At 37.1% G+C, this 14442-nt stretch overlaps 2 protein-coding genes across 5 annotated transcripts; both read left to right on the top strand.

Annotated features, from left to right (window-relative positions):
• The first annotated feature begins 3 nt into the window (after nucleotides 1-3).
• On the top strand, nucleotides 4-3274 carry LOC126870682 (putative metabolite transport protein YncC). Its single transcript, XM_050628612.1, has 8 exons — nucleotides 4-1398; nucleotides 1524-1645; nucleotides 1711-1949; nucleotides 2136-2317; nucleotides 2399-2643; nucleotides 2723-2882; nucleotides 2983-3098; nucleotides 3156-3274. Exons 1-8 carry the CDS (start codon nucleotides 1214-1216, stop codon nucleotides 3212-3214), a joined length of 1308 nt encoding a protein of 435 aa, XP_050484569.1. The 5' UTR covers nucleotides 4-1213; the 3' UTR covers nucleotides 3215-3274.
• Nucleotides 3275-3540: 266 nt separating this feature from the next.
• LOC126870679 (uncharacterized) lies at nucleotides 3541-13491 on the top strand. Of its 4 annotated transcripts, none has more exons than XM_050628607.1 (12): nucleotides 3541-5298; nucleotides 5515-5672; nucleotides 6006-6284; nucleotides 6439-6595; nucleotides 7935-8646; nucleotides 8883-9115; nucleotides 9189-9377; nucleotides 9670-10231; nucleotides 10314-10387; nucleotides 10479-10558; nucleotides 10860-11103; nucleotides 11246-13491. In XM_050628607.1, exons 1-12 carry the CDS (start codon nucleotides 4320-4322, stop codon nucleotides 13186-13188), a joined length of 5610 nt encoding a protein of 1869 aa, XP_050484564.1. In that variant the 5' UTR covers nucleotides 3541-4319; the 3' UTR covers nucleotides 13189-13491. The 4 variants fall into 4 exon arrangements, with proteins under 4 accessions (XP_050484564.1, XP_050484563.1, XP_050484566.1 ...); XM_050628606.1 differs by having other exon boundaries at nucleotides 9177-9377; XM_050628609.1 differs by lacking the exon at nucleotides 10479-10558 and having other exon boundaries at nucleotides 10825-11103.
• The last annotated feature ends 951 nt before the right edge of the window (nucleotides 13492-14442 follow it).

Below are 14442 nucleotides of genomic sequence, written 5' to 3'. Positions count from 1 at the left end.
ATGATACTTTCTATTATAATAGTACAATATTTTTTGAAATTACACTACTTCAACATCTCTTTATTATAAGTTATTGAATTCTTTTTATCGGCTGCAACGTAACACTAGAAAATGAGCAACGTAAAATTAGAAAATGATTCATTAGAATGGTTAGTAAATTCAAGGCTAGCTTAAGAACTCAAGGCACAGAAAAAGAGAGAAATCTTTTTATTCAACGACTATGGACGAGTATGGAATAAAATATTAAAACATTATAACTATGTTCATAAAATTTGATATTTAATTACAGGATGTGGGCTTTGTCATTGCTTTATTGTTGGATTATGTGGTATGTGTGCATTTGCAGAAGCTTGCGTTCTTCCAATTATTTTAGTTATAATCCCATTTATGGCATGTGATTTAAGCCTAAATACAAGCCAAGTGACTACTGTGTATGCTATGTTAACTTTAGGTACATATACATATATATATATATATATATCGATAGATTATACAAATGTGGCTTATTAGTTTATGCATTTCTTACAAGAATATGACCAACTGATAATTGTTAATTATCAACAAAAATTTACGTATGTAAATACAAGTAAATCAAAATTATATACAATTGAATAAGGTGAAATATGGTTTCAACGCTATTTAGTTCCTCTGCTGCCGTAAAAACAAAGATAAAGAAATCTCATAAGTTAAGCAAGATAAAAAAAGAGATTATGAAACAATGATTAAAAAAGCATATTGCTTAGTAGATAGAATTTGTCGATGTTGAGAAATAATGAAGAAATCTTAGATGATCATGAAAGTGATCATGAAAGGGGTTCTTTCTTACTATCTTTTTAACAATATTAGTAACTAGTAATGACGTCACAGGTCAATTATATGTTAATATAAATTACAATGATAGTATAACCAGAGTTGTACCAACTAACCAAATTTCTCCTCTAGTATAACTAATCAAGCGAGGTTCTCTTGCCATTACTTTAACAATAAGCGGAAAATAATCTGATCACATATCAGGCAATTACTGGTTACATAAACCCTGTAATCTCCTTGGTAGAATGAAAAATAACTGGTTAGCAGAGACCGTTTTAAAACCTCATTGATCCTAATTCAATGATGTTATAAATCTTTTTACTTTGTGTCTTTACGTTTCCAAATAAAATATATTTAAAATAAATTATAAAATATTGTATATTTAGATAATTTATAATATTTGATGAAAATAAGATTGTGTATAGGAATGGCTGTAGGAGCATTTGTATTCGGAATAATAATCGATGCAAGTGGACGTAAAGGATCGATTCCCGCCACTATGATCGCTGTGTTTTGCGCCACTATCAGTTTATCCTTTGCGCAAACTACTTTCCTAATATACCTTTCAATATTTGTACTTGGACTGGGGTAAGTCCAATTACTATCTATGAAATCACATGTGTAATTGTCATGCATAATAAGTGAGGTATATATACACGTAAAGCTGAAAATATCTGCTCGTTACATATGTATAACAATGTATATTTTTTTAGATTAGCCGGTAATAACGTGGTTTTAAGAGTATATGTAATCGAATTTTTGCCCATGAAACGAAGAGGCTTTTGTTTAGTTGCTTTGGATGTATTAGGAGTTATTGGTTATGTGTCTGCTTTAGGTAAAGATTATAAAGGAGTACGAAAGTCCTAAAGTCATTAAACGTTTTATGGTAATTGAAAATAGGATTGTCATGGCTATTGATGCCTTCGATCGTGCGATTACAAAACAAAAAATTTCGACCAAATTCTTGGCGAGTCCTTATAGGATTAGGAGGTATACCAAATCTGATCATGGCATGTGCGACTAGTTTATTACCGGCAAGTCCTAGATACTTGCTTTATCGGCGTCGGTACGAAGAAGCGTTAACTGTATTACGGCAGATCTATGCAATTAATAATTCGAAGCATGCCGATACTTATACAGTACGATTATCTTATATTAAGTCATTTTTCTCTTTTTATAAGTACAATTTTTCTGTGAGTCAAATTTCAGATAATAACACTGCTAAAATATTGGAACATTACAACCATTTTCAAGCTGCAAACCTTTTATATAAAATTTCAACGACTGAAATATATAATATACAGTAATACATTTTATTATTCCAGTTACGTACTTTAGACAATTGTGTTCGACCAGACGAGGAAGATGAAGAAGATACAGGAAATGTGAGTAAAATAGTGTGGAAATTCTATATAAAAACACGCAAACGAATCCGCAAGATATGCAGCACACCATTTAAATGTACCACGATATTAGGACTTTGTATCAACCTTTTACAATTTCCAGGGTAACATATCGTTTTCTATTAAACGTAATCGCATTAAACACGCTTTATCATTTGTTGTGATAATATGATTACAATAACTAGAATCATTTGGGTTGCTCTTTGGAATACGCAATTGTTTCAAGAAACAGAAAACTTTAACAAATCAGCAAAGAAGAATTCTACATGCGTTGTCGATATAGAGAACTTGGCATTAGGATTTTTGCACAATTGTCAAGAAATAGACACGGATCGTTTCAGAATTCTTTTCTATCTATCTTTGAGCTACATATTAGGAGAAATTTTGTTGCTAATTGGCATCGATGTTATTGGTAGAAAAATATTTCTAGGTAAGCGTATCGTTAGTATACTTTTCATTCTAACGTTGCTATATCATTAAGGCCAAATCTTTTCGATTTTATTTTTTAGTACTTTCAGGATTAGTGGGAACAGCCGCGTGTCTTGGTTTATTATTTACAGTTCATAATATAGTACAAATCGTTCTTTCATTGATCATACTAGCAGCTTACGCGATTGGTCGTACGACAACTTCGATACTTTTACTGGAAAATTATTTTACCGGCGTAAGGTTAATTATGAAACAGTTTCTGTGATTAGACGCATATTTTTTTTGTTAGTAACGTATACAAAGATATATGAAATTTTTAGTGAATTTAGTATAATTTCAGGGGTACGATTATCGGTTTATCCAGAATATTTCCATACTTGGTTGGTAGTTTTACTAAACTCTTTCTAAATATACAGTGTCTTACTAGTATCTACATTATGTCAGGAATTTTGTTGAGTAAGTAAACTTGGTGATTAAAAATATTGAACGAATTTAACGAGTTAATGGTTTCAGGTGCTGCTGTTGCAGGGTCACGAATGCCTGACCTAACCCGATTACCGATGCAAGAATAACTTCTTAATGTTCATATTTTTATAATCTCGATAAATTATAAATAATTCTCTATGTCTAACTATAGTTATGTTGTAAAAAACAGAGCAGATCGTTATTCATATTTCGATAGCAGTCATAAATGTTTCTATAGTACATGAGAATTAGGCAAATTAGTATGGTAGAAAATATAATAAAAAATATGGCGGTAAAAATGTAGCAAAAAATAGTTGTATTGGCATGTACAGGGCATGCAGACGCATATAAATACAAACGTGGGCGGCTGTTCGAGAGTATACGCCATAGTCTTTCCACCGTCTATTTTCGACGAGAACAGGAAGACCGTCTCTTTTACGTGGTTATCGTGGACATGCTCTCGCGCATGCTCTTCGAACGTGGTGGAAAGCCTCATCGTCACGAATACGCTCTTGTATTCGTTGTAAATACGAATGCCGAATGCTCGCTACCGAAAATAATCACGCGAGGACGTTGTTGCGATTTCAGGCCGCTTCTTCCGCGGCTCTCTTGACGCCGCCAAACGTAAAAAATGCATTCCCACCGCGAACCTTCGAGATATTCGCCGCAAGACCTAGCGATATCCCTTAACACGAATATTCGTAATAACATCGGTTTCATTAATAATTAAACGTACGGTAAAATACCATCGGTCGTGTGCTTACTTCGTGTTGGATCAACGATAGAGGATCAAACAAGTAAATTGTTACTGATGTGTAACGAAAGAGTGATACAAAATTTGGTGCTGTTCATTGTTCGTCCCCGTTACCTTGACTTCAGCTTCGAAGATAAAAGACATTATAGTTAAATACTTCAGCAGTGACTGTCATTCTGTATTGTGTTAATTTCAAATTAAATAAATGTTACAATTTCTAAATATGCCAAACTTTGTTACCAGAGGTGTCTAAATTCGATTCGGTGCTACGCCTATAATGTCCATGAAAAAAGATGTATTCTAAAATTAGATTACTCAGATATATTTAGAATATTAATAATTCAATTGACAAACTCGAGAAAGAGAAAGAGAGAGAGAGAGAGAGAGAGAGAGAGAGCGAACAGCGTAAAACGCACATGTAAAACGCGTTGGTAAACGTATTAGATAAAACTAGCCAAATGGTGGATAATGAGAAGTTTACTGATCACAGTGGTCAAAAGACCGAAAGAAATATCGGTCGACCATGCACGAGCCACGTTAACGAACAAAAGACATTCAAAGCCAAACACAAAGTGGATGAGAGTGATTTACCTGTACCTCCACCGGATCCATGGGCGAGCCTATGGCGTCTGCAAAATACACGAAATCAGGCGGAAGTAGGACAGAGTCGAAACGTCGATGAAGACGAAGACATAATCGCCTACTTGACGGATTTCGGGACGTTGCCGTTCGAAGGTCAAACCTCGGAGTGTCCTTCGAGAAATTCTGCTATGTCTGCAATGGCTATTTCAAGTCTTTACGCGGAAGACGCCTTCGAGCAGTTGGATCGTCTGTATGCTTTCGCCGAGGAAATTCTCGAGCTCAGGGATCGCAATTCCAAATTTTTTAGACGCGTCAGGAATTTAGAGCGACTGAAAGTACTCCGTAATGCCAATCAGAAGTTGGAAAATGCTTTCGAGCGAGACAAGGACGCGACGATCAACGTTTGCGAGGAGGATACTGGATTCGCAGAATCCTTGTTAGACGCTATGTTATCGAATTGCAGAGATTCGCCATTTCAAAAGCGGAACATTCGATCGTCCTCGTCGAGACAAACGAGAAATAAATTCGACATCGACAAGCAAACGTCGACAGATGAAATTTCTGGGAGCGCACCGAAAGTTTCAAAGTGGACCAGGGTTAAAGCTGCTTTCAAGTGGGAAAGGGCTTATACGAACGATACGGAAGTAATAGATCCATCGATGACAACGAGTACGTCATCGACGACCACCGCCTCTCCCTCCACTCCAACGACTAAATATCACAGAAATCCAGATGTTGAAGTTAAGGAATCGAACAATACGGCCACTTCGTCACCCGTTAACGAACCTTGTAACACAGGCACGCTCTTTGGTGGAACTTCATCTCCATCTTCGTTCAACGAAGGATTTTATGATTGTACGAAATTCGTAAACTCTTGTTTACATATATATGTATTCGTTACAAATATTTTTGCCATTACGGTTTGTCGAATATTATCTTTTTGCAAATTAATCATTTAAATGAAAGACGTGAGGATCATTTGTAACTAAATCACTCAGACAAATTTTAAAACTCGGTCTTGATAGATGATCGTATGTTCATGTTTTTTCGTAATTCGTTAAATTTTTATAGGTTCGCAGAAAAGTGCTTTAAATCATTTAGATTACCAATCCTTAAAGAGAAAACCTAATAAAAAGGCAGATTATGGAAATTGGCATAGCAAATCTCTCGATGATAATATCCTTATACTGGACACTTTGCAAGTTAATGAAACGGGTCTAACAAATGAGGTAAATAAAATGTTATTGTCATTTATTAAATTATATTTTATTGTCTATTATCTTTACACATTTGGATGCAGTTTAATTAGCTAAATATCCGCTAACTTTTATTTTCCACGCACTTTGTCTTTGCGATATATGCATTTACGAACGTAAAATTTACTCTCGTACATCAATTCTCACAAATGAATTTTACTCGAACAAAAATCATTAGCTGTTATCGTATTGATAACGACAGATACGAAAGTATAATATAGTTTAAATCATGATTCGCTTTTCTATAAAATATTTACTCGATATAAATCTTTCTATTATCAAAATAAAATTTTTATACAAAACTAGATCGGACAAGGAAAACCATTAATTCGGATTACATCGGATAACGATCACGCGACGTTATCGTCGAATAAAATAGACGAAAAAGATACGGAATCGACATCAAAGAGATCAACGCCAACTTTAACTATTACGATACCTTCACACGATGAGGACAACAGATACATATCTTCCCCGGAATCAAACTCACCACTCTTTTTTAATACAAACACCTCTGCCGGAAATTCTCCACAGCCCAGGAAGACATACCGAGACCTGTCTATAAACAAGGATTTTAAACGGCAGGTTAATATTGTCTTCCTTTATAAATGAAAAATTAATCCCTTCTTATATTTCGAAGATACATTTTGTCCACGAATTATTTACCTTAATTATTGATTTAGTTAATTTTGATTAATTAACTTTTTAAACTTCACACGTTTTTATTATAATGTAACAGCGATCATATGGTGGAGAATCAGCGATTCTTCCCTCAAAAGCACAGAGATCAGACTCCAAATGGAACAAAGTCAGACGAGCGTTTCTAACGAATTCAACTTCAAGCATCTCATCGAATTTCATCAACGTCGTTTCCAGACAGATGCTTTTTCAAGACGGTAATTTAATAATTTACCTATTCATACAATGATATTTCTTTCTAAGAGGACCAGCTTCACGATGATCGTCGTTTCTGTTCGTTTTTAGCAGCAGTGACACAATTGTTTAGGTGTTCCAAAAATGCTTCGCCCTTTTTGCGACACGTTTGCGAAACATTCGTTAACGACGCCTTGTGATATTCCAAAATTCCACGTTGCAACGATTCGATTTTATCCAAACCAGTTTGCGCGTTCTGAGACGTTTTGTCTAATATCTTCTCCGCGTAGACTGCGTTTTCTTCGATGCATTTGGCCAACGCTTGCGGAGTTTTGCATTTGCGACAGGAGAGTATCAGAGATTTGGCACGATCGATGCAAACCAATACGTCGCGCTCTAAACACTCGATATTTACTTTTATTCGTTTTATTCGGGGTACGACATCGTATTCCACGTTCTCGAAAGCCTGGCGAACCTCGTGATTCAGCGACATAGCAGATTTGCGTTTCATAGAACCAAACGATGGATCCACCGCGAGCAACTTCTGAAGCGTTTTCTTAATGTCGTGCAAAATTCCACTCACCAATACCTGCTCGTTATTTTTCGACAGTTCTATGTCTTTCGTTAACTGGACGAACATAGATTTTGATTCGTTTTGAATGTTATTCAAAATAGCGTTGGACTGTTTCGTAACGTTCTCATACGCTTTCTGATAAACATCCACGACGCTTCTTTCTTTGCACTGAAATGTAAGTTACAAATCGTTGTCGAGGATCATTGTGTTAATGTGATAGAATAACGTACGCATTTATTACTTTTGGCGGAGGTTTTGCAAACAGTTTCTTACAACATCGCTGTTCCTTAGATATTTTTGGGCATTTAGCAAGATCCTCTTGATATTTTTTACATTTCGATAATATCGTTTCCTTTTTAACGTCTTGCGGTCTTTTACATAGTGTCTTGCTGCATTGCTTACCCTGTACAGAATATTTGATAATATTGGTATGGATTCTACGAATGACAGGGACAATAAATTTTGCGACCAACATGCCAAATTCACAAATAGAAAGTAATCAAACAGCCGATCTCCGTGCGACAAAAGAAGACGATTTTTTATATTGGAACGATCGAAAAGTTCGTAGTAGTTCTGATAATCGATATAAACAGTAATAATACAAAGTATTGCTTTATTTATATTTGACGAGATTGGTAGAGAACAATTTATTATAAACTTTTGCCAATCAACGAATCACTAGGGTCAGATAAATGTTGTTTTTCATCAATTAATTAATTAACGAGCACTTCTATGATTGATCGCACTAAAATTCAACGTCGATAACAATTCTTTTTCTTACTCACCAGGACTGGAAGCATCAATCGGCTGTAGTCATAACGACAGCGTGGAAAATGTCGAGAAGGCAACACCGTCGAACGCGCAAGTGGACACACGACGAGATTACCGAGCTCTTAGGGAAAAACTGGGAACCGAATTCCACCAAAAACTGATCGAATGGGAACGTTTAAAAAATCTTCCACCTCGCGTTGCCACGAAAGAAGTTCGTGAAATTTCGCCCAGTTTGCCAAGTCCCCGTGAAAGTTTATTATCTGAAGAAAGATTAGCTCCTGAATTTAGGAAGAAGCTGCAGGACTGGAAACGCGCAAAGAAAGTACGACGAGGAAGTGCTCCTTTCGAACAACAGAGGATCAAACGACGTCGTTTGACCGACTGGCAACTTTGGAGATCTCCTTCGAAAACTGAGCACAGAAATAGAGAGATCGCAACCCCGCAAGTTAACAGTGAATGTGGAGACATCGCTAACGACGGGAAGTCTCAGCTCTGCGATGATTTTCCACGAAAAATAGAAAATTCGAAGAGAACGAACGAGACTGGCAATAATGATTCCCAATACTCGATACGATCGAAATCGCATCAACATAGAATCGCGTCTGGCATAGATGAAACCGAATTTTTCGTTCTAGAAAGGTTACTATCATTTTTTAATAATAATACGATTAAAGAGAGACGGGGGTGTGACGCTCAACAGTTGGAAGAGTGTTTTGATGCAGATTCAAGGTATAACGCAAATACATGTTTTATTTATTAAGATTGACATTAACAGTGAACTAACCGTAAATAGAAATTCTACTCTACTCTTTTCTTCTAACATTCCAATTAAAAATAATAACAGTAATACCAATAATTGAAGAAATATTCACAAAAATTTGTAAATCTACTAATTTTCATGTTCACACGAAATCGAACAGCCTGGCAGTGACACGCATCTTACTAATGTGTATATTTTATTTAAGATCATATGCCGATGGAACACAGAGTCTAAACGATAGCAACGAAGTTTTCGTACGAACGTCTGTCGGATCCTACCGATTCGAAGGTATTTCACGAGAATTCACAAGAAAACTATACGATTGGGAACGGTATCGTGGAATATCGCCCACATCCTCGACCTTCCGCCTCCTAGGACCCGGTTATATACCTTCTCTGAGACGATCGACTATCGAAACATCAACGAATTCAGCCACAAGTAAGATTTTAATTCATCAATCACAGATAGAACAGTTTTCTCCACATGATCGTTTGAATAGGTAATTATTTAGAAGCTAGAAGCAACGAACCGGTATTGTTGAAAGGCGGCTGTTTGAAGAGATCGAAATCTGTCGGCGCCATGATCGAGAAAACTGATCAAACTGCATTTTTTGTACGTCGTTCGAACAGCTTACAGTCATTGGATCATCTCACGAATAGATTGAAAGATTTGGATCGCGTCGATATCTTGCCAGATACTAGTAAGTATTATCATTTATAGTTGTTTCGTTTCAACAGCCGTGTTAACACTAGAACTACCAAAGTAATCAAAATGTACAATTTATAATTATTCACAGAAATTTTATAAATTTATGGCGGTGCATTTTTAGGAATTCGAATGATTTTTGGTGAAGTATGCGAATAAAGATTTTCCTTTACGTTACGTACATATGCATGAATATTTTTATATACTTGTCATTGGTAATTCTAGTGTGAAAACAGGCGTAGCCTGTTAATATCCTCGTTTATAATTTCAAAATTTCATTTTCTCAGTCGATTCTCGGAGAACAGAGGACGTAGCCGAAGATATAATGGATGACTCCGAACCGGAGGCGATGATCGTAGACATCGAAGACGTTATCGAGGAAACTGCAAGTCCCCTGGAGAGGGTGCAACCTCATCAAACACCGGTATACTCGGTTGCAGCGAGCGAAACCACTAGTATCGCCGTACCACTCGGTACAGTCACTTCCAGTCACGAACCATCCCCGGTATTTTTGATCGAGATCGAGGAAAATTCTGATCACAATCTTTGGAAATCTAACAAGTGGAATCAAAGGAAAAGTTTCTCGAGCGAAGACAGTCTGAGTCTGGAACAATCTGAAATGACGAAATCTTGGAATAATGAAAAAATCTGCCCGAACAATGAAGAGTCAGAGCATTGGTTCTCCACAAGTTCAACGAGTAAAAAGCAGATGTCTGGTATTAAAGAAGAGTTGGACAAAGATTCTGTCAAATCAAGTAGTTCGATTTGTTCGACAGATGAGGATACAGAATCTAACGTTATAAAAGAAGAAAAGAAAATAGAAGATCAAAGTCGCGTTAATTTCGAAAGGTATATAAAATCAACGTTTGTTCTGCAAGAACCTACTGTATGAAGAAATGAATTACGCCTTCACAAATTTTTCCATTTTTAGAGAAGATGTTCCTGTAACATCATCCGTCGATGAAGAAGCAATTGGAAGAGACGTGGAGAAGCATGTATCTGATGGTAAGTTTAATAAGGTAATTAACGAAGCTTCTGATAGGTTCTGAGGTTTATGACGAAAGCCAAGTAAAGAATACCTTGTTTTCCGTTCTAGAAACGAACGAAAACAAAACTATCCGTGAATGGAATCTTGGAAATCGTTCTATTTTTGGTGCAGGCATAAAAGAAACAATGGTAGATTTTGTGAAATTTTATAGCGCAGTTTATCATTCTGCCTTCAAAATATTTTTTATTTTATTTTGTTACTTGTTTTCCTTACAATTGGTGACAAATGTGTAAATACAACTTAGAGAAAATTTAATGTGAAAGCTCGAAGATTAATTTGTTTAAAAAATCTTAGTTTGTTTCTAATGTTCGAACCGATTCTTCAAGGGAAAGTAAAAAAATGAAAGTAACGACGAAAGAAAGATCATTGTCTTCAGAATAAAGTTTTATCATAGCGCAATCAAAAGTATCGACCTGTCGGTACAACCAGGAGTTATCGAGCGAAAAGGAGCACGAGCAACGATCTGATAACCAAGCGGTAGGAAAGGATGAGAGCGGCAATAGTGGAAAAGACGGTGCTGAAACAACGAATAAGCCCAACAACGAATACGAGGAAATAATCCTGGCAACCAGCGATCCTTCTCGTTGCTCTTTAACGAATATGCAGTCAATGGCGAATTGTAAAAAAGAAACGACCTTAAGTTTACCAAAAACACCGAACGCTTGTGAATTAGGTACGTTCTAATTAGTTAATAAATACAATAATTAACATTTGTAATTTAATGCGCAATTTATTCGTGTCTCGTATTTTAAGAAATTCTGTAAGCGTGGTAAAAAGGTTCGAATCAGAAATAAAAATATCATAATTACTCTTAGATGAAGTCAAGCCTACCACGCGTGAAGTAGATCTTTTTTACGCCAATCGGAGGGACGACAGTTTAAAGAAAATCGAAGAAAATTATGGTATAGTCGAGGAAGAATTAGATATCGGTCATGATACATCAGAAACGAAATTACACTTAAACAACTATAAATCCACCAAATCATTCGTCGAGTATTCAAACCGTGAGAAACAAGATTGTACGATAGACGCTACAACGAACGCACGATCGGTCGAGAGAAAAAAATGGCGAGAGTATCGTAATATCGAAAATGTTTCGACGTCTTCACAGTCATCGAGTACAAATTCTTGTACACGCGAATGTCGTCGCGAACCGACCATCGAAACAACTGCTTACACGGTCGCGCCAAGCCGCGAGGAACGTTGTTTCGAGAGAATCATCATCAATGAGGAAACTTTGAACAAGATAGTCGTGCCCACAGCTAGTACAGGCTGCGTCGAAAAAACAAAATCCTCGAAAACCCCGGTGGAACGTGCTACAATTGAGAATTCCGAGAGCAGTCGTCGATCAAGCAGCGATCATTACGTTCCGACTAATCAAGAAGCGAATGTTAAAAAGCAAGTTTCCAGCTCACCGACACGAAACGTTTTCATTAGGACGAAACGTATAATATTCTCTCCGTTTCGACGCTCGGAAGAGCATTCGGCTAAAAAGGAGGACACTTCCGAGAACGATCAGGTATTTACAAGGAAAAGCAAAAGCAAATCCAGATCAGGATCCCCTAAAGTAACTCGTCAAGATGCACTTTTGAGGATGTCCCTTTCGTTGCCTTGGCCTCTTCGCCCATCCTCGAAGGATCGCGAAGCCAAGGAAACGAAGGTCGAAGGAAATGGCAAGGAGGAACGGGCATCTATCGAGAAACCAACCTTCGAACGATGCAAATCCGTGGAGAGCTCGAGAAAATCGTCGATCAGCGAAAGTAACGTGTTTCCAAGAGAAACGAAGCGAGATAGAGCTTCGTCGACCGAATTGCCAGGAAGAAATGGCGAGTCTAAACAAGCCGCCGTACAGAAGAGTCAACGAGCAGACGTCTCGGTGCAAGCAAAGCCAGGCGAACAGCAAAATCAAGCCTCTTTCGGAATTAGCTTGCCCAGTTTGAAGACCCAGGTTGACGAGAAGATCAAAGATGCGTCTTCCTCGAAATTCGATCCGCAGTCTTCCGATCTTATTCATAAATTGACGATTCTGTCCAACGTGGTAGCGAGAAGAGACGGTCGAACGAACACGATTTCCGAAGATACGTCTCTAGAATCGCACTCGTTAAGGGTACGTCGTGCGAAGGAAGATTTCTTGTCGCGTCGCGGTGGTCCGCTTTGTCATTCCGTGCTAGAATCTCCATCGACCAAACATCAAGTTTCTTCGAGAACGTTTCCTCATCATTACGAACAGATCTCGGAAAATCAAGAGAAGGTGACGAACGAAAGTGTATCGGATGTAAATCATACGCTGAACTCATTGTCGAACGAGGCATCAGACAATCGTGGTGCACAAGAGGAAGCAACGAATGGGAAAAAGGTTGAACAATTTATAAACGAATACAATGCGAATGAGTTGTCGAACAGTCCAGTTTCTCGTCCTGATCGTGTAAAATCTGCCAGTGCCGGAATGATAAACGTTGATCCGGATACTTTCGTGCGTCTCACGGAAGCTAGTCGTGGATGTGAGTCTCTTCCAAGGTCGATCTCGAAGCAGCAACAGCCCTTAGGATCGTTTGCAAAAATTGTTAACAAATTTAAATTTACACGATTGATACGCGGCAAGGATATACAGGAGGAGAATATGAGCACTATTTCGAAATTGTGCAGACAAAGTTTGTTAATCGACGTTCGAAACGATTTTGATAAGTGCTGGGAATCCAGCGATCGTGAGAAGACTTCCAAACAGGAAAGTGTAGGGAGAAGTAAGAAAAATGAATAATCGTGGCTTCTAAATTTAATTTTCCAATTAGTAGGAAGACAGACGATTGTTTGAAGAAAAGAATTTTTCGGATAGGATAGTCATCCTTTCTTATAGCGATTATTTTACAATACCATAAATAATTCAAATCAAGTTTCAACTTTTGCGACACTTTTACTGCCTTCTAACTTTTAAAGTATCACTTATTTCGTGTCAATAGTTATGTCTTCTTTTCCATAGTATTATACAGAAAATGATAACACATGTAATAACAGTATCACGTGAAACTAATAAAGAAAATATACGGTGTTAGTGATAATAGAACGTTTAAATAGTTGATCATTCGAATAGTAGCCTGTATTAAATACCGTTGATGGATAGTCATAGTACTAAAAGTACAGTATACGTTAGACAAGATTTAAATGTTATAAAGCATCGTAACATTAACCCATTTATATAAAATCATAGCAAAGAAATTATACCAGAATTGCTACGTCACAGTGTATTAGATAGAAGGAACAAAAATATAAAAAATTTGTTCGTATAAATGTGTAATTAAATATATTTAAAAAAAACAAGTAACTTTTGGTAAATATTATTCGTTAAATTTATTTCCTGCAGTATTCACCTATTTAAAAAATGCTCGACATTATGTTTCCCTTTAAGCCTATTAGGCAACGTTACTTGTAACTTTCTATTCGTAAAGTAATCTATACTATAAATTAATTTCAAGCAAGATACGCATAAAGTGGTAATTAATTACCGTCGGATTTAATCTAACTCGCAGCAACCCCGAACAAATAAAATACTTTTTCCTATGAGAACTTTCACCATCTTAAAAACTCAAACGTATACGTATCGCGCGTAATTGAAGAGTAAGAGCAAACAAAAACGGAGGGTCGTTCCAAGTATTATCGTTGTTTGATAAAATGAAATTAATACCCCTGGGGTAGTTTCGAGTGGTGCACAGAAACTAAAAGTAAGCTCGTGTCGTGTGCGTCCAATGCTGCCCCTTTTCTTTCCCTTGCCCTCCCTTTTTAACTTTCCCGTCCTGTTTTCTGTTTAACCCTCGCACCCGCTTCGGAGCTTCGAACGATCCTTTCACGTGTTTTCATACCCGTGATACCTCTCACGAACGCGAAAACTCTTCGATCGCATTAAGCGGATTTCACTCGATCACGAGGCGGTCGAACAAACAAATCGGTTGAGCGAGCGCATTTCGTTTCGTTCTCTGTGATTGTGTGCCGTTGCCATTGTGCTATCGTGCCGCTCAAG

Source organism: Bombus huntii, chromosome 10, assembly GCF_024542735.1.
Source record: "Bombus huntii isolate Logan2020A chromosome 10, iyBomHunt1.1, whole genome shotgun sequence".
NCBI lineage: Eukaryota > Metazoa > Arthropoda > Insecta > Hymenoptera > Apidae > Bombus > Bombus huntii.
This window is presented reverse-complemented; position numbering and strand designations above follow the sequence as displayed.